The sequence below is a fragment of the Sciurus carolinensis genome, chromosome 8 (genome assembly GCF_902686445.1).
Source record: "Sciurus carolinensis chromosome 8, mSciCar1.2, whole genome shotgun sequence".
In the NCBI taxonomy this organism is placed as follows: domain Eukaryota; kingdom Metazoa; phylum Chordata; class Mammalia; order Rodentia; family Sciuridae; genus Sciurus; species Sciurus carolinensis.
Genome location: NC_062220.1, coordinates 147642437 through 147660654, shown reverse-complemented (window position 1 = coordinate 147660654; position 18218 = coordinate 147642437). Strand labels below are relative to the sequence as shown.

The window sequence follows — 18218 nt, the reverse complement described above, 5'->3', positions numbered from 1 at the left end:
GAGTCTGTCCCGACGGGAAGCGAGGCGCTGCTGCCCTTCGTTCTGAAGCCCCGGGTTCCGTCTTGGCGCGCCCACCTCTTTGCAGAGACCAGGCGGGTGAGAGACGGAGCCCACTCGGCCGCCCCGCGCCAGCCTCGGCGCCAGGCCCCTCTCGCCGGGCTCCGCTGCAGCCCACCGTCTTCCTAGACTGCTGCCCGATGCCGGACCTTCCGCGCGCCGCTTCCCTCCCTGGCTGGCGTGCCGACCTGTCCGCCCCACCGGACCGTTAGCTCCGGCAGAGACATCCCTGTCTTTCTGACGTACCCAGTAATACAGAGGTCGCAAACTCGCGTCCAAAATGTGTCACTTGAGAGTGAACCACAGGCCTGTCCAGAGTTTGCAGCTGAGACCTGCTCCAGTTGGCTTTTGCAGTATGGGAACGAGGCTGGGTATTTCCACGTCTTCCCTCCTTCCCAAGGAAGCTAAAACTCAAGATTTCAATATGGAGGGGCTGGGGTTGTGGCTCAGTGGTGGAGCCTTTGCCTAGTATGTGAGAGGAACTGGGCGCTATTCTCAACACCGCAAATAAATAAATGAATAAAATACAAGCTCCATCAACAACTAGAAAAGATTACAATATGGAAAAACCCTGGCTTTCAGATGTGTAGCCCCCCAAAAGCACAGCTGTGTGTATGTACCCCATCTATCTTCAGGCCACCCAGTTGTAAGTTCTTCTGTAAAAATGACGAACACAGCAGAGGGCTGATATAAATCACTTTATATGTCAGGTCATTGGATTCTCACAATCACACCTACAGCAGAGGTCAGTGGGTCACCTGTGGCCACACAGTGGGAAGTGGGTCACCTGTGGCCACACAGTGGGAAGTGGCAGAGCCAGGATTTGAATCCAGGTAGTCTGGCTCCAGTCCCTGCTCTTGATTCCTCCACAGTAAGCCCTCCACACCCATTCAGAGGTCGCTACTGGTGGCCCACCGAACTCCACGGCTGTGTCCACCAATGTAACTCTTCACAGGAGATCTCCTGCAGCCACTGGGAGCCAGCCAGTATCTGGGAAGTTACTCCTGCTTCCCCAGCTCCACAGGAGCCACTCACTGTTACTAGGAGCCAAATGGCAGGGCATCTAGCTCTGGAGTTCCCCAGGGAGCAGGCTGATGCTAGACTGTCACTTGAAGCCACATCTTTGTGGAGCCACTTTCAGTGCCCTCTCCTGGTTCCCTATTCCCCTCTGAGGATCCTCCCTCTGTGAATCCCGTCTCAGGCTCTGCTTCCAGCAAACCTGCACTAAGCCAGCCTACCTGTGGAAAGAATAAACCAGATGCTGGCCTGTCCTTCTGATCCAAGGAGTACCATGGTTGCAAGTTTATTTCTGCCACTCCCATCCCAAGATGGCAGGTCCTCACTTGCCACACCATCGCCCCACCACCACCACTGGGCCAAACTGGGCTCAAGTTAGCGCACACACATCCACCGTGGGGGGCTCCTCCCGGGTGAAGCCATCGCCAAATCCGTCGTCGTCCACCAGGTCTGGCTCACGGCAGCACATGGGACAGAGACGGTTGCGCACAGCAGAGGCCCGGAACCAGACCACAAGGTTCCAGCGCTCACCGGTGCCTAGTGGCCGGGCCCCATGCAGCTGTCCACCCCGGTGCAAGACACCCTGGCCCACCACATGCTCCACCTCCAGGGGCTCTGTCAGGGCTGCTGGTGCCTGCAGATAGCAGAGCTCAGACCTGGGTCCTCAGGGCTGACCCAGGCCCTGCCCCATGGGCCTCCAATACTCACCTGGAAGAGGCCTCCAAAGTACAGGGCACCCCCTGTGAAGGCCTTGCCCAGGGCCACATTGAGAGTGAGCTCAGCATTATCATAGTGGCAGCCCAGCTCACGGTCCTGGCCTGGTGCATATTTGACCACAAAGGCACGGTGGCTGTCAAGCCGGCCCCCACCACAGTCTGGGTACAGAAGGGCCATCAGTGGCTGCAGGAAACGCTCCCGCAGTGGTGTCACCAGTGGCTCATCCAGGCCTAACTCATGCAGCAGCACCTGGAAGAGGATGTGCGTGAGGTGAGCAGGGAGGCTGCTGGGGCCTCACCCGGGGTTCCTGGGTGAGGGATTTACTACCAAGGACATAGGAAAGTATCACAGTTACCCACCATGATCGTACTCTGCAGGCATTGCCTGCAACACCCCAAATATGTCTCCCACCCTAGCTGCCTGGACTCCTCAGGCGGGTGCACAGGGACAGGCCTCACCTACCCCATAGTTGTTCATGGTGTTGGGCCTCCCCTTGGGCATGTCTGACCGCTCAAAGTGCTCCAGCTCCTCCAGCAGGGCTTGGCAGAAAGGCGCCGTAAATACAGGCACCCGGTAGATGCGCTTCTCCTCTGCAGAGGGAGACACGGACTGGAGGTGGGGTGCTGAGGCAGGGCCGGACAAGTCTGGGTCTCAGTCTTCTCATGGGTGGCATGGCTTGTCACTGCCCGGCCTCAGTGTCCTCATCTGTACAGTGGAGACAGTAAGGTCCCTCACTACTCAGGACCACCGCCCTGTCCCATTATGAAGCCACTAACTGCTGCTGGGACCAACTGTGGGATTCCCTTTCTGGAGCTCCCTAGGGGCCGGGCCAATGCTGGACTGTCATTTGAAACTACACCTTTGCCAGGAAGGTTGGTCAATAAAGGAATGAACAGATGAATAAAGATGCCCTGCTCCTGGCAGGTTGGTCCCACTGGCTCTTCCCATTCCTGCTGGTCCAGTTTTTGAGACCACATAGGATAGGTGGAGGGACCCCAGTCTCTCATGCCCAGGTATCTCAGACTGCAACCCCCAAGTCCTGTCAGGACCTCACCTGACACCGTCTGCAGTCGCTGGAGAAGGCCCTGGAGGTCTGCACCTGGGGATGCACTGTACTCAGTGATGGACAGAAACTCAGGAGCCAGAGCTGCATCCTGGGGGCAGAACATAACAGCTATGGGGAAGACAGCACCCCAGGCCTGAAAAGGCTGCTTCCTCCCTCCAGCAGCCAGCTCCCAAGCCCCCTGCCTAGTACCTGCAGTGAGTTGTAGACCTCAGGCCGTGCTGGGTGGTAGGAACTGGCAATGAGGGCTTTCCTGGCAGCTGACTCCTGCCCCAGCCTCCGCCGCCGCTCCACCTCCTGCTTAAGCTAGGGTGGCACAGCGCTCAGTTACCACAGTCTCCCATTCATTCCCCTGAAGCCCTGGTACAGGTGAAGAAACTGAAGCTCATGAAGGCCAGAATGGGGCCCAGGATGGAAGGCAAGTGTCCCTACACTCCTCAATCTATCAGAGTCAATTGCAAGTACCAAACTATTGTTTGAAAGGAAGTGATGCAGGTGCATCTTCCTGTAGGCTGCTAAGCTGGGTGGGAGGAAAGCCCGTGGAGGCATCTCTACCAGCTGGGCCCACTAGGGAAAAGGGAATAGTCAGAGTCAAATCCTGTGTTACAGAGGCTGCAAAAGACTCTCTGGGGAAGCCGCCAACACTAACCCCCTGGTGAGGGAGCAGGTAGGAGATGAGCAGCAGCAACCCTGGCACCAGCCTACAGGGGAGGGGGAATTAAAGAGCCAGGGACGAGGTAGCCCTGGTTGGATTTCAACTTCATCTGCTATGAGACTCTGGGAAAGCAACCCCGCTCTTTAGATCTCATCCCCAAATGGGGTAATGGCTGTGCCCACTTCACAAAGCTGTTGAGAAGGGCATGACACAGACAACCTGGCACTTCTCAATCTCTATCCTTCGGTGCCAGAACCCAGGAGTAAGGGCGAAGGGAGCGGGGAGCGGTCAAGAAGCCTAAGGAGTCCTTCGGCGACCAAAGACGGACAGGCCGAGCTGGGAGACGCCTCAGCCTGCTGACACAAATCCAGAGGCAGGGCCGGGCTGCAGGGCAGCGTGGGCAGTGTTACCTCGGCCAAGAGCTGCTGGAAGTCCTTGGCGCTGACACAGCCTCGGCTGCGGAGGATCTGGGGGCAGAAAGACCAGCGCGCATGCCTGCGTGACCTTGGGCAAGTCCCTTAACGTCTCCGCGCCTCAGTGTCCCCTCTTTAACCCAGAGGTGCGAGCCCGTGCGTCGCGGGCGCCTCCTCGTCAGGCGCCGAGCTGGGTTCCCAGCTGCTCCTCCCAACACCCGAGCGCGCCCTGAGCCCGGGCCTGCCCTCGGCGCTCCGCCGGCAGGTTCGCTCATGCCCGCCTCGCGCGGCTCACTGAAGGAGAGGCCTCATCCCCCTGTGAGGTCGGGAAACGGAGGCACGGAGGCAGCCCCAACCCTCACGCGACAAATGCCCCTCCTTCCAGGGAAAGCCGGCAGAGGCCACTCACAGGGCCGTAGTCCTGGCGCAGCTGCTGCTCGCCCTGGAAGCGCAGGTGCAGCCCGTAGCGCGCCACGTACAAGTTCTCCGAGCAGAAGCAGGCGCAGCGGCAGAAGCGCCGCGGGGCCCGCGCCGTCGCCATGGTGAGACGCCGCGCGGGCCCGGCCGGCTTCCGTAGGGGCACTTCCGGGTACGCCCCCAACCGGGGAAGGTGCGGCACAGCGACCAAGGGGCCGTTCTAAATTCCCAAGAGCAGAAAAGAACGAAGGCTTTCCTCGCCACAAAACGGTCCGAGGGTGGAGTGAAGGAAACGTTCGCGGGCCGAGGTGGGGCCGGCGGCCTCGGCAGAGAGCACGCGGCTGCCACGTTCCGCCTCATGGTCTCCCCACCACGAGGCACGAACCAATGGCCCCGCTCTACAGACAGGTGAACTGAGTCACCCCCTCACTGGACGTGGAGAAGCAGGGGCTCGGAACAACAAAGCCCTTTATTTAAACGCTGTCCCCTCTTCTAGGCGCTTTTGGAGAGCCGGCCGACCCCACCCCGCAAGGCAGCCGGGTCGGTTAGGAGTTGTGAGGTCCGGCCTGACTCTCGCCCTCAGCTGGGGCGCCAGAGAGCCTGTGCGTCCGAGCCCGGGCTTGACATTTACCCCGCGTCCCTGCCTGGCGCCCCGCCCCCGGCCTCCGCCAGAACGTGCGAATTTCGCCGCGCGGCGCCCTGCAGTGTCCCCGCGAAAACGCTCCGACCTGCAAGACTTCCGGCGGCGACCGCGAGGGCGCCCGAGGGGCAGAGCCCTGTGGGCGGCACCCTGGGCGCGGTCAGTCGGAGGCCACACCTCTCGTCGGGACCGCGTTCGAGTTCCGCAGAGCCGCGGAGTGGGAGATAAGTACGTTAAGGTCCGCGGCGTGCGTCCCCTCTTCTGCAGGCCCGTCACCGCGCCCACGAACGCCGCCGGTGGCCCCGCGGGCCGGGTCTGCAAAGCCGCAGCGCTCGGGGGAGAGCCACGGCGCCGAGGAGGGAGGAAGTGTCCCCGAACGGCCCGACCCTGCCGCGAAGTTCCCTGCAGGGCTCAGCGCGGTGTCGCGCTGAGAGCGGGAAGGCTTGACCCCAGAGGTGACTGCAGCTGACAGCTGCTGTTGTCCTGTCCGTCCCTCTACCCAAACCTGCGCAGAGGAACTTGCCTCCCACCGCGTCTCCTTTCAGACCCACAGCAAACCTCAAAACTAGGTGCTGTCATATCACCATATTAAAGACGGGGAAACTGAAGCCAGCCCAGGAGGTGCATTGACCCTGCCCAGGTCACACAGCCTCTAAAATACAGTACGGGGCTGGAACCCACCTGTCTGCCCCCAGTCTCCTCCCCTTCACCTGGCCCCACCTTTTCCCCACCTCAGAGGGTCTCAGAGTGGTGGGATTCTGTGGGATTCGGGGTTTTTCTCTGCTCCCTTTGGCATCGTCTCACCAATTCGCCTTTCCCCATGTGCCCGCACGGGCACTCACTGGCGTTCCCAGCCGCAGCCACCTCACTGACGCATCTTCATGCGCACGCAGGCACTCGCAGGCACCCGCGTCCTCACGGGCGGCACCCCCACACGCACCCCAGCAGAAGCATTCTGACACCAGGCCACCGGCTCGCGTGCGTGCGCCCCACCCCACCCGCGCCCGCAGGTTGCAAGCGCTCTCGTGCATGCGAGGGCAGCTCAGCCCGGTGGCTCTCTTCTCTAGGGAGAGCTGAGCTGCACGCCCACCTGCTGCCCCCGCAGAAAGAGCCCGGGAAACCCTGACAGCGCGTGACACGGGTCCCTGGCCGTCCTCTCCAGATGTCTCCATCAACACTAGCAAAGCCTCTCTGTGTCCCCAGCATCCGAGGGAGCCAGAGAGCCCCTTGTTTCTGGGCAAAGGCTCCAGGTTTTCCCACTGGCTGTGCAGGAGCAATGAGACCTCCTGCGTGTGTCTGTGCGGTGGGAGTGTGTGTGCCTGAGTGTGCAAGGGTACGTGTACCTGCGTGGAGGTGAGTTTGGAGCTCCCTACGAGCGCTCTGCCTATGGCCACATAACCTCCACAAACTGGGTGGCCTAAAACAGTGAGTGTGTTCTCGCACCTCTGGTGGCCAGTCCAATATCCAAGTGTGGTGAGAGCTGCACTCCCGCAGGAGGCTCTGGAGGGGAGTCTGTCTGCCAGCTCTGGAGGCCGTAGCCTTCTCTGGCTTGTGGCTGTATCACCGGGATCTTTGACTCTGTCTGTGTGGCCTTGCCTCTGTGTCTCTCCCATGTGTCTCATTAAGACACTTATCCTTAGCCTTAGGTAGGCCCACCCCACGGTCAGTGGGGCCTCATCTCGAGGTCCTTAGCTTGATTACATCTGCAAAGACCCTTTTCCAAACGTGGTCACATTCACAGGCTCCAGGGATCAGAATGTGCACCTGGCTTCTTTGAGGGGCATCAGCCCTCGGCGGCTCTCCCTTCGAATGCGGAAGGCGGAGCGAGCGAGGGCAAACCCACCAGCCCTTCTCTTCCGTCCCCAGCGCTGGGAAGGCAAGTTGGGAGAAGAGTGAGGTGCTGGAAGCAGCTGCTGCAGACAGGGTGGCCAGGGAGGGCCGCCCCTGAGGAGCAAGAGGTGGCAGCGCCTGTTCTCTAGCTCCCGCGGTGAGGAGCTGGGTCTCACTGGAGAGCAGCAGTGAGCTCGGCTGATGGGACCAAATCGCCCAGCATCGCGGGTCACACTGACAGTTTAGACCTTACTCTGTGCAGAGGGCAGCCGCTCCGTCCTCACAACAAACACTGAGAAAAAGGAGGCCAGGGCGTCACCTGGCCCACCAGGTCCACGGCTCACACGTGTGTGGTATGGAATGGAACCCAAGTCCAGTTCTTCTGGGTCATTCCTAAGGGGCGGCCAGGTCTCCCTCAGTGTCCCCCGCGCTTCTCAGATGTGAGGTCACTGGGCCATGGGGATCCTGGAGCCCCTGAAGTTACTAGGCTGCCCCGCAGAGGGTGACTGAGGGGCTGCTTTCCCTCCGAGAACCTGGCTGCACGGCCCAGAGGTGCCCGGCCAAGAAGGTGCTGACAGTTTCACACTTGTCTGGGTTGCCCCAAGATAGCGAAGGGCCCTGCTCCCCGGAAAGGGCTGTTTCCCCAGCTCAATCACCCCGATTCCCTGGTGGTCAGCCCCATCCTGGCACCATGCCAGCTGCGCAGCCCGACCCCGTTCTCTGCTCCGCCTGATTGGACATCTCCCTTTGCAGCAGTTTGCAAGTTGATCAGTTCAGACAGGCGGCCCCTCCTCCTTGAGGACATGTCCTCACTGCCACCCTGTTCCAGCCTGGGCTCAGTCACCAAGGGAAGTGCAGCGAGGGGTTAATAAGCACCGGCTCACTGTGTGCTCCCAGCAGCACTGACAGGCTTCCTTGTTCACCGCTTGAGGTCCTATTAATTCCATCTTGCAGGTGAGGAAAGTGAGACTTAATGAAGTGTAGTATAGTGAGTGAGCCAGGCACAGTCCCACACTCCTGCAATCCCAGAACTCGGGAGGCTGAGGCAGGAGGATTGCAAGTTGGAGGCCAGCCTCAGTGACTTGGTAAGGCCTTGTCTCAAAAAAGAAAAAAAAAAAGGCTTCAGATGGAGCTCAATGGTAGAGCCCTTGGGTTAAATCCCCAGTACCAAAATAAATGGATAAAGCTAGGGAGTGGCAGAACCAGAATTAGAACACTCGTGAATTAACACATCCTTCTATCTGGAGAGTGGTGTGCCTGTTACATGAGTGTGTCATGCGTGTGTGTGTGCACATCGATGTGTAGAAGTGTGTTGATGTATGTGTGTATGTGCCTTTATAAATTGATGGAGAGTCATATTCAAAACCAGGTTGTAATCCCCGCTCCTTGGGAATTGGAAGCAGGAGGTTCATTAGTTTGAGACCAACCTGGGCAATTCAGTGAGACCCTGCCACAGGATAAACTTTTAAAAGGGCTGGGGCTGTAGCTCAGTGGTAGATCACCCCAGGGTTCAAACCCTACTACCTCCCCCCAAATAAAAGAAAGTGAAAAAGGGATTAGAACTCATATGTGTACCATCTGGTGAATATTTCAAACCACGAGACCAAAACCCAGTTTCAACCAGAACACTCTAGCCCCCAGCCCCGCTCTCGGTCACTACCCAAGGGTAATCATTGCCCTGATTCCTGGTTGCAAAAGTTCATCTTATCAGTTCTTTTATCGATACTAATAAAACCATGTAGTGCGAACTCTCCTGCACGGCGCTTTCCACTCAGCACCGCGTCCTTGAGATCTGCCCGCGAGCTTGGGTGTAGCAGCGTGTGCTTTTCTAGACTGTCATACTCCGCTCAGTGGACTTCCCACTAGCCGTTGACTCTTGCTGCTGTTGACCAGCATTGACATCACTCTGTTTTGGCAATGTTATTCACAAAGCTGCTAAGAACATTATTTTTAAAACATGTGATAAAATACGCTTAAATATTTAACATTTTGACCACTTTTAGTAGATTTTTGTAGAAAAGCCTTAGGTTTATAGGAAAATGTAGGGTGAAGTACAGAGGATTTCCACACACGCCCCCCCCACAGCCTTCCCCATCAGCGCCCCACACCAGACTGTGCGTGTTAGTGAACACGCATGGACACGTCTCTCACCCAAAGCCCATGGATTCCTTTAGGCTCACTGCTGGAGTTGCATATTCCATGGTTTTTGACAAACGTACATGACACGTGTCCACCATTATCGTCTCCTACAGAGTAGTTTTACTGTCCACAAAATCCCCAGTGCTCTGCCTGTTCATCCCTCCTCCCTTAACCCTGGCGAACCCTGACTGATCTATGTATTTTAGTGTGGAATGCTTCATGAATGTGGATGTCACTCTTGTTTGGGGACCACGCTGATCTTGTCATTCCCATATCAGCGTACTTCCTGCCAAAGCAGGCGTAAGCACTCATCTTTTGAATATTGCCTTAGCTTTGCCTTTAATCAGAGAGGCATGTGACTTGCCAGGCACAGGAGCCCAGCCTGTAACCCCAGGAGTTCAGGAGGCTGAGGCAGGAGGATCGTGAGTTCAAAGCCAGCCAGCAAGAGTAAAATACAAGATAGGGCTGGGGCTCTGGCTTAGTGGTCAAGTGCCCCTGAGTTCAATCCCCGCTACAAAAAAAAGAAAGAAAGAGAAAGGAAGGAAGGAAGGAAGGAAAGAAAGTCATATGGTTGCAATTACACAGTAATTGTGGTTTTTTAAAATTTTTTTCAGTTGTAGGTAGACACAATACCTTTATTTTTATGTGGTGCCGAAGCTCGAATCCAGGGCCCGCACGTGCTAGGCAAGCGTCACTACCACTGAGCCACAACTCCAGCCCCCAGTAATTGTATCTTGTTTTATTTTTTTATGGTGCTGAATAGGGCACGCTGGACTCACCTGTGCTAAGCTCACGCTCTGCTGCTGAGTGACACCCCAGCTCTGGAATCCTGCAGTGATTATTATGTGATTCCCATATTGACGTCTTTCACTTAATAGCGGACACCTAGGGTTCTTGCATTCGTGCCTCAGATGGCTTCGTTCTTTTTAGCTCTGAGTAACATTCCCTTACCTGGGGGAGCTACCTGGGTGACACCGGCCACTCGCCGGGGCTCACTTGCCCTTCACCTCCAGAAGGATGTCCTGGGTGCTTACAAGCCCAGGCAGTCGTCACTGAAGCTTCTGTAGACGTCCACGTGCCGATTTCGTGTGGACATGAGTTTTCAGCCACTCCGGATGAACACCGAGGCGTGCGATCGCTGGACCACGTGGCGGGAATACGTCTGCTTTTGTAAGAACTGTCCACGCGTCTTCCAAAGTGACGGTACCGCTTTGCATTCCATCAGGGATGAGTGAGTTCCACGCTGTGCCACGTCGCCCGCCTCGGGGTCAGCGTCCAGATTGCCGGACCGGCCATTCTAACAGGTGCCTGGTGGCTTCTCACTGGCTTTAATTTGCGTTTCCTCGATGGCACAGGAGTGGGGCGTCTTTGCAGATGCTTGCTGTTACCTGTATGTCTTCTTTGGTGAGGTGTCCCTAAGGTCTTTGACCCGCTTTTTTAGTTGGGTGGTTTTCTTACTTTTGAGTTTTGAGATTCTTTGTATGTTCTGGATACGTCCTTTAGTCCTTTATCAGATGTATCTTTTGCAAATATTGTCCCCGGTCTGTGGGCTTGTCTGTCTGTCTGTCTCTCTCTCTCTCCCGCATTTATTGCGGTATATTCACTTTATTCTAAGCCGTGGTCCCTTATTTTTCTTGGTGTCTGGGGAAAGTCGTCTGCATGCTGGAATTCACAGCAGAGGTCTTGGTCCCCCGCCGAGGCAGTGGCTGTGGTTGAAGAACTGTACTCGAGGGCTCTTCGCTTTGTGTCCTTATTGATGACAGCGGCCTCGCTGTCACCCACAGCCCATGCGCCACGCCGTTCACACATCTTACTGTATTTCAGCAGAGGTTTGTAGTAGCTTCACGGAGTCGCCCAACTGTCGCTGCCGTGGGTTGTGAGAACTTCTCTCACCCAGAAAGAAGCTGCTCCCACCAGCAGCCACTCCACGGCGCTCTCGTCCCAGCTAACCTGCTGGCATCTGTGACTCCACTAGGCAGGGCTGGGTCCCTCAGCCCGCATGACTGGACTCGGTGGGAGACCAGTGGAAGGGATGCTGGGGGACGGCCACAGTCCAGCACCCTGGGCCCTGCTCCCTGTCCCTCCCACACCCCAATGACGGTGCCCATGCTTCCTGAGGCACCTGACCTTGAGCTGCCCTCCCTACCTTACCAAGCTCTCATCCTCTGATTGTTTGAAGCGCAACAAGAGTAGGCTAGGGTTCGCAGGAAGCAGGTGCTGTGCCCAGGCTTGCAACGTGTCCTTGGCAGTGGGGACAAGTACACAGAGGCACAGGTGTGTGAGAGACCGGAGAACCTACACGATTGTTAGCCAGAAAGCGGAGTCCATGTGGAGAAATGGCATGTGACCAGGTCGAGCTAGTTCTCTCAGTTTTACATTTCTGACAGCTTTTACTGGTATTTTGATAATGCTATTAGGCGAGTAGAGGTTCAGAGTCATCCATCACTCCTAAAAATAATCCTCGTTCCCATTTACTGAATGTTTAGTATGTACCTGGGGCTGACCTTACAGACCTTGTCAGATTTCACCTTCACAGTACACCAGTGCATAGGTGTCTTTATTACCCAACTCTCTGATGAGGAAACAGGCTCAGAGAGGCTAAGTCATTCACCCAAGGTCACACAGCAAGAAGAATAGAACCTGGATGTGGATACATCTCTGAGTCATTTGTGTTTTTTGAATAATCCATCCAAGATGCTCTTTTCAAATAAATTTGTATATTTGACTATTTTTACACAAGCAGTATCATGGTTGAACTTTACCCAATAGATTTAGGTCATTTCATGCCTTTATATAACTTTCTGTCACATACGTGCATTTTTTCTCCTGCTACTGAGTATTTTACTGAAGGGATGCTCTCTAATTATCTTGCCAGTTCCCTACGGAAGGGTATTTAGGTTATATTCAGATTTTTGCTTCTATAGTAACTGTCTTCATGCTGATCTCTTAGCTCTTTTCCTTGAATCTATTGAAGAAATTCTTACTTGATCAAAAGAAAGTATTCAGTGTTGTAGTTCAGTGGTAGAAACTGGGCTTGATCTTCAGCACCACGTAAAAATAAATAAGTAAATAATTTAAGGTACTGTGTTCACCTACAACTAAAAAAAAATATGCTTAAAAAAAAAGAAAGTATTTGATTTGGTTTGCTTTGGTACTAGGAGTTGAACCCAGGGACACTTAACCACTGAGCCACATCCCTAGACTTTTTATTTTTTATTTTGAGACAGAGTCTCGCTCCATTGCTTAGGACCTCACGAAGTTGCTGAGGCTTGCCTCAAAATTGAGACCCTCCTGCTTCAGCCTCCTGAGTCGCTGTAATTACAGGCTGTACCACCAGACCCTGCTCAAAAGAAAGTGCTTTCGATTCTGAACTGTACCGAATTCCCCTCCGTGAAGCTGCCCCATGTGAGCAGCAGAGGCTGTTTTAGATTAGAGTACTCTGAGCCTCTGCCTGAGGACACAGAATGTGAGCTCTCGTCCCCTGCTGCCCTGCTGGCGTCGGCTCCTTCCCCACCCATAGCTCATTCCCACGGTTCAGACCACACTGCTCTCCCTGTTCTTGGAATGGCCAGGCTACTTCCCACCCTGAGCGGCTGAACTTGCAGTTCCTTTAGCCCAGGATGCTCTTCCCCGCGGGCCATGGCTCCCTCCTCACCTTTCCACCTCCCCTGCCTCAGAGGAACCTTCCCCGTTTCAGCTGCCCCATGCCGCTTTCCATCACCTCTCTGGGTCTTATTTCCTGTACGCACTTACCACTGCCTGAAGTCATCCTAGTATTTACTTGCGGGTTTTCATCTCTCCTGCTCCACAAAGGCCAGGAGTTTTCTTTTTCACCTGCAGCTGTATTCCTAATATGTGGCACCTTGCAGTCCCTCAGTACCTTTGCTGCCTCCTCTTTCCCAATCTCATAAAATATTCCATTTTACTTCATAAAGTATATTCCCTTCTATCATGTATAATTCACTTCCGTGTATCTTCTGACCCCCCTCACTAGGCTGTCAGCTACAGAAGGGGCAGGGACACTCTGGTTTGGTTTTGGCTGTCATATCTCAAATGCCCGTTTTGTATTGTTTTGCTTTGTTTTAAGAGACAGGTTCTCACTGTGTTGCCAGGCGGATCCTGAACTCTTGTTCTTGCTAAAGTGATGCCCCTTCTTTAGCCTCCTGAGTGGCGACAGCTTCTCAAATGCTTAGAAGCTGTATGACACGGTGCTTGATAAATAGTTGTTGTGTTACTGCTGTTGACCCAACCAAGGTCCTTTTTCCCCATCAGAATCATAGAACCAATAAATAAAACCAAGCACTGGCCAAGCAGCATGGAAAGTTTCATTCTTGGTCAAAGAATAGGAGAAGCCCAGAGGCTGAGCATGTCATAGATGTAGATTAGGGAAAGGGGTATTCCTGTGGTTTCTAGGATTGGGTGGAGATTTTCTAAAAATTCAGGTACTCCTCTTGCTCCTATTAAGGGCTCTTCTAGTCGTTGTCATGGTGATTGTCAACTGTCATGGCACAAGATTACAGGAATCTTAGTAGGAAAATACAGTACAGTGAGATGGTAATAAGCCTAAAAAAGAACCTCGGCTCTCATTGCAGCTGAAGCTGTCAGTGCAGGTTCTACCTGTGCTATTCCTGGGGGCTAAGTAGGCAGTAGGCCAATTTCCTTAGTTCCAGGATGCAAAAAGCATGGTTAATATATTGTGTAAGACTCTCATAGAAAAAGCACGGGTAAATATTTTAGGTTATGTGGATCCTCATACAGAATGAGTAGAGTTGTTAGTTTGGGGATAAGCCATCTGGCCCCTTTTCCTCAGTGACTGTTGCATGGATGAGTGAGGATCATAACCCCCAGCCTCCAGGGCTTGCAGGCTGTCCTTCCAGGTGAGGAAAATCTCAGGTCCCCAGCAGGTGAGGCCTTTGTAACCTGAGCAGGACCTGCAGCCACCAGGTGAGGAACCCAGAGGCCTGCAAGCCAGATGGGGGCGTGGCTCGCCACAGGTGAGCCGGCAGCTAGTCCCCGCCCCACCGCCCCAGGAGGTTCCGCCCTCCGGGGAGATGCGTAGGCTCCTAGCCCGGAAGCCCCGCCCCGTTTTGTTAGACCACTCCCACTTTCCGGGCCCTGCCCCTCCGGGGAGATTTTGCTAGGTCCTATCCTGGAAGCCCCGCCCCGTTTGGAAGCCCCGCCTACTCCGCCCCCGTGGCCCCGCCCCACCCGTCAGCCGGCCGCTGCGCCCGCGGGGCTCAGCTCCGACCTTGCAGCGGCGCAGCGCGGGCAGGAGGAGCGAGCAGCGGCTGGCGGAGCGCATCAAGCGCAGCTCCCGGCGCGGTCTCCAATGAGCTGCGCGGACCTGCGCCCCGGACGTCCTGAGCCTGCTGCGCGCCCCCCGCTACGGCCCACCTGGTGCCAGGTATCAGGTAAGGGCGCAACGAGCGGGACCCCAGACCCAGGACCCTGCAGTCCAGTGCGCCAGGCCGGACTCTGCGTGGGGGGCGTCTGGGTACCCCTGCCTCGGTGTGGGAGTAGGCATCTCGACTGAAGGTGGGAGCCTCCTTGGGCTCCTGCGGCGGTTCCCGGGCACCCCGGCAGTGCAGGTCCCAGCCACCTCTCCACCCCGTCCCTGCAGCATCCTTTCAGTGCCCGCAGGGCGGATGTTGCATTTCTTTTAACCCCTCAGGCGACGCCATCTCCTGGAAAATGGTGTAAGGAGCATTTTGGTGGGATCCTGGGAGGCCGATGTTCCACTAGGATCAGGCTAGCGCGACTTCTGAGGGTTCCCCACGTCCCACGGTAGGGCCTGCCAGAGATTCTGAGCTCTCTGGCTATGGTAGAGGCCTGGGGGTGGCCTGGGCCTGCCCACCAGACAGAGCCAGTTCCTTCAGGTTCCCCAGATGGCCCTTGGTCTGACGCTGCTTCTCCTGCACCTTTCTCTGGCAGTTAGGCCTGTGGGTGCTCCTGCCCCGCCCTGGTTTCTGGGCCTCTGTGGAAATGGGCCTCCTCCCCCAGCCTGCCTGAACCGAGATAGCTTTAAGCTGGGCTGACAGGAGTCCGCGCCCTCTGCCCCACCCCTGGAGATGGGGTGGCCTCCAGGCCCCTGCTTCAGGTGGCACAGGGCCAGGAGGCAAGAGGAGGGCTATAGGAAGGGTTCCCCAGTTTCCCTGGCTTAAAGCCACAAGTTACCTGCTGCAACTTTCCCAAGTCCCAGAGTGAGGTCCAGGCCCAGCATGGGACACAGTGGGTTCAGCAGAGGTGGGAGTCGGGATGGAACCACATAGACCCAGCCCAGGGATGGAACCACATGGACCCAACCCAGAACTGTCCCTGCCTCCAGAGATCCCACCACAACACCACTGCAACTCCATTCTACCACACGGGCCTCCATCAGCCAGTGAGTGCTGAGCCCCCACTGGGCCTCCCCAAGGTTGATCCACTTCAGGGTAAAAGGCTCATCAAGTTAGGGGTGCACAGGGGCCACTTGGACCATACAAGTTGGGACCTTTTCCTGCAGTCCCTTAGTAGCCTGGCCAAGGAACCCCCAGAGGGAAGTGTCGGGTTTGATTCTGCCTTCATTCATTTTCCACAGGTCCCTCAGCTTCCTCAGGCTGTATGGTGGGCATGGTAACTGAGCCTCCAGGGTCGTGGTGAAGAGCTGGGAGGTGCCTGGCACTTAGTAGCTTCTTGGCAGTTGGTAGCTGTTGTGGTTGTAGTTATTTATTATCTCTTGGCTGATCCAGACCTTCTGAAACCAACCAGTTTCTCCTCTACTGGGAAGAAATGTCTTTAACAAGACCCCCAATGGTGACAGGGACCCTTACTAAGTGCCATTTCTTAGGATTTGGGCTCACAGCAAGTTGCTTCTGTCTGCCCGGGGTCATGTTGGACCTTGAGTGGGGCCTGCCCTGGCCTGTGGCCACCACCTTGTCCTCCTCTCTTAGGCCACGTGTCACCCGAATACCCACAATTTGCCCTCCAGCACCGCTCGGTCCAGCCCAGCTGCGTCCTCAGAGTCAGCCAGGCAGATGGAGGGCAGGGACATGCAGCCTCATGCTCTCCAGCACCCCTACCCTGCAGCCTCGGCCTGTGGTCTTGTCCCCTTCCTTCTCCTGCTCAGTAACTTTAAAAATAACGGAGTAGCTTGTCCTCACTGAGGGCTGTAACCCGATCTGAACCGAGTTGGATTCTGCTCAGCTGGGAGCTTGGAGTAGAAGGACTCAGCACTTGGGGGCAGGGAACTCGGTGCTGGTGCTGTGCCCCAGCCTGCTGTGTGGCTCCGGATAAGTCTCGCCTCTGCCCTCCCTGGGTTTCGGGTTCCTCAGATGCACATGATTCAGATAGCCCCTTGCTCTGTTTGGAATTTTGTTTACTCCTGAGAAGATAAGTAGGGGGCTCCCAGGTAGGCAGCGGCCTCCTGGGCTGTGGGCATCAGGAAGGAACGCCCGCAGTGACTGGCAGTCAGGGGGACTGGCCAGGCCCCTGGGCTGCAATCCAGCTTTCCTGTCCCTGACTGATCTGTTGCCCTTCTTGCTTCTGCACCCCAACCCCTTTCTGGGGCTGTGAGCTTGTACCCACCAAGAGGAGGCAGCAGCCGAGGTGGTTGGCAGGACCTAGGCAGCTGACAGTGGTTTGGCCAGGAGAACAGGTTGGCTCTGGGCCAGGAGCTCCCTTCCTGGGCTCCGAGCGGAGCTCACCCACTCACTCTCCCCAAGGCCTCTGCATTGCAGCAGATGGAGCCTGCACCGCTGCTCAGCCTGAGCTGGGGTAGAGCAAGGGCCCAGCCAGGGGTGGTTGCCCACCCCACCCCTTCTCCCTCCCCTGGCCCGCTTAGCCCCGGCTCTCGGTGGAACTGCAGCAGCTGGCTGAGCAAGCACCATCTCTGAGCTGGACTGGAATCTACCTGGAGGTGTTGGGGTGACAGCAGGGCCCAGCCCTGGGAGCCATGATCTCTCCTGCCCTCTCTGCATCTCAGACCTCTCCTTAGCATCAGGAGGGAGCTTGCCTACTCACCCAGAGAGATGGTTTTGCAGGATTAGAGCTATGGAGTTGAGAACACAGATTTTGGAGCCTTACATTCCAGCTCTGCCTTACTGTGTGATCTGGAGCAGGTCACTTGACCTCTCTGTGCCTCAGTTTTCTCAACTGTAAAATGAGGAAAATAACAGAACCTACTTCGTAGGATTTCTTGTGAGCATTAATGTATACAAGTCACTTAGAACTGAGCCCCTGAACATGTCAACCAGTAAATGTCAGCTGTTATTGTGGCCATGGTGACCCGCTCCATCACTTCCACCTTTGCTGCTTTGCCTGGCCCCACCAATAAGGACTCTCTTTTCCTTAAAGAAACATGCCCTGTTAGCATTTGTTATATTTAGAAGTGTTGGGGGGCTGGGACTGGGGCTCAGTGGCAGAGCACTTGCCCAGCATGTGTGAGGCACTGGGTTCAATTCTCAGCACCACATAAAAATAAATAAATAAAATAAAGGCCCATCAAACAAGTAAAAAAGGAAAAAAGAAGTGTTGGACCAGGTGCAGTGGTGTATCCCTATGCGCCCAGCGACTTGGGAGGCTGAGGCAAGAGGATCTCAAGTTCAAGACCAACCTCAGCAACTTCATAAGACCCTCTCTCAAATTAAAAAATAAAAATAAAAAGGGCCAGGGATGTGGTTCAGCAGTAGAGCCCCTGGGGTTCAACCCCAATACTGAGGGGTGTCTTAGCCTGATGGTTGAGAGCTCAGATTCTGGGCCCAGACTGGCCTAGTCCACAGACCAGCTCTGCTATCACCAGCCTTGTGAGCCCGGGCGAGTCATTAACTCCTCAGGGCTGCGTTCTCCTCTCACAAGCTGTGACGATTTCATAAGTGAACACGATGAAGCTCTCGGCACAGGGCCGGCTGGTGGAGGCGCTGTCACTTAACTGACACTGCTGTGCACCACGCAGGCTCAAGTCCTGGTGTGGGCCTGCTTGTCTGAGCGTGTGCAGCAAGTGATTCTGTGCCTCTGTGCCTCAGTTTCTGCAGGTGGAAGTGGGAATGTGGGGAACTGGCCTCGCGGAATTGGTAGGTTCCATCACCCTGTGGCACGGGTCCGTCCCCTCTGCCTGGGCTCGGCCGAGGGGAGAGGGCCTCTCAGGCCAGCCGCCCATCCTGCTCTCGTTCACAGCTGCCCCTCCTGTCACTTCATGTGGGGGCTCCAGAGCTCCGCCCAGTTGCAGACAGGACGGCAAAGCCCCCTCCCTGGAAGCAGGGGTCAAGAGTTGGTGCTGAGGGCTGGGGAGAGCTC

General features: G+C 55.9%; 2 protein-coding genes across 7 annotated transcripts in view; one reads left to right on the top strand and one right to left on the bottom strand.

The window, feature by feature from the left end:
- Positions 1 to 127: 127 nt before the first annotated feature.
- Ogfod2 (2-oxoglutarate and iron dependent oxygenase domain containing 2) lies at positions 128 to 4473 on the bottom strand. 2 transcript variants are annotated; one of them, XM_047560885.1, is made up of 7 exons: positions 4332 to 4473; positions 3920 to 3976; positions 3047 to 3160; positions 2846 to 2945; positions 2254 to 2381; positions 1783 to 2040; positions 128 to 1708 (listed from the first exon to the last, which is right to left on the bottom strand). In XM_047560885.1, the coding sequence occupies exons 1-7, from the start codon at positions 4461 to 4463 to the stop codon at positions 1445 to 1447; spliced, it is 1053 nt and encodes a 350-aa protein (XP_047416841.1). In that variant the 5' UTR covers positions 4464 to 4473; the 3' UTR covers positions 128 to 1444. The 2 variants fall into 2 exon arrangements, with proteins under 2 accessions (XP_047416841.1, XP_047416842.1); XM_047560886.1 differs by lacking the exon at positions 3920 to 3976.
- A 179-nt stretch (positions 4474 to 4652) lies between these two features.
- Positions 4653 to 18218, top strand: part of Abcb9 (ATP binding cassette subfamily B member 9) — a 33595-nt gene continuing 20029 nt past the window's right edge. For 3 of the 5 annotated variants that reach the window (XM_047560881.1, XM_047560878.1, XM_047560883.1), the window contains exon 1: positions 14187 to 14359. The gene's annotated coding sequence lies outside the window, so the exon portion shown is untranslated. Of the gene's footprint in view, positions 5208 to 10233; positions 10253 to 14186; positions 14360 to 18218 lie in introns of those variants that run through there. The other 2 variants (XM_047560879.1, XM_047560880.1) reach the window with 2 other exon arrangements.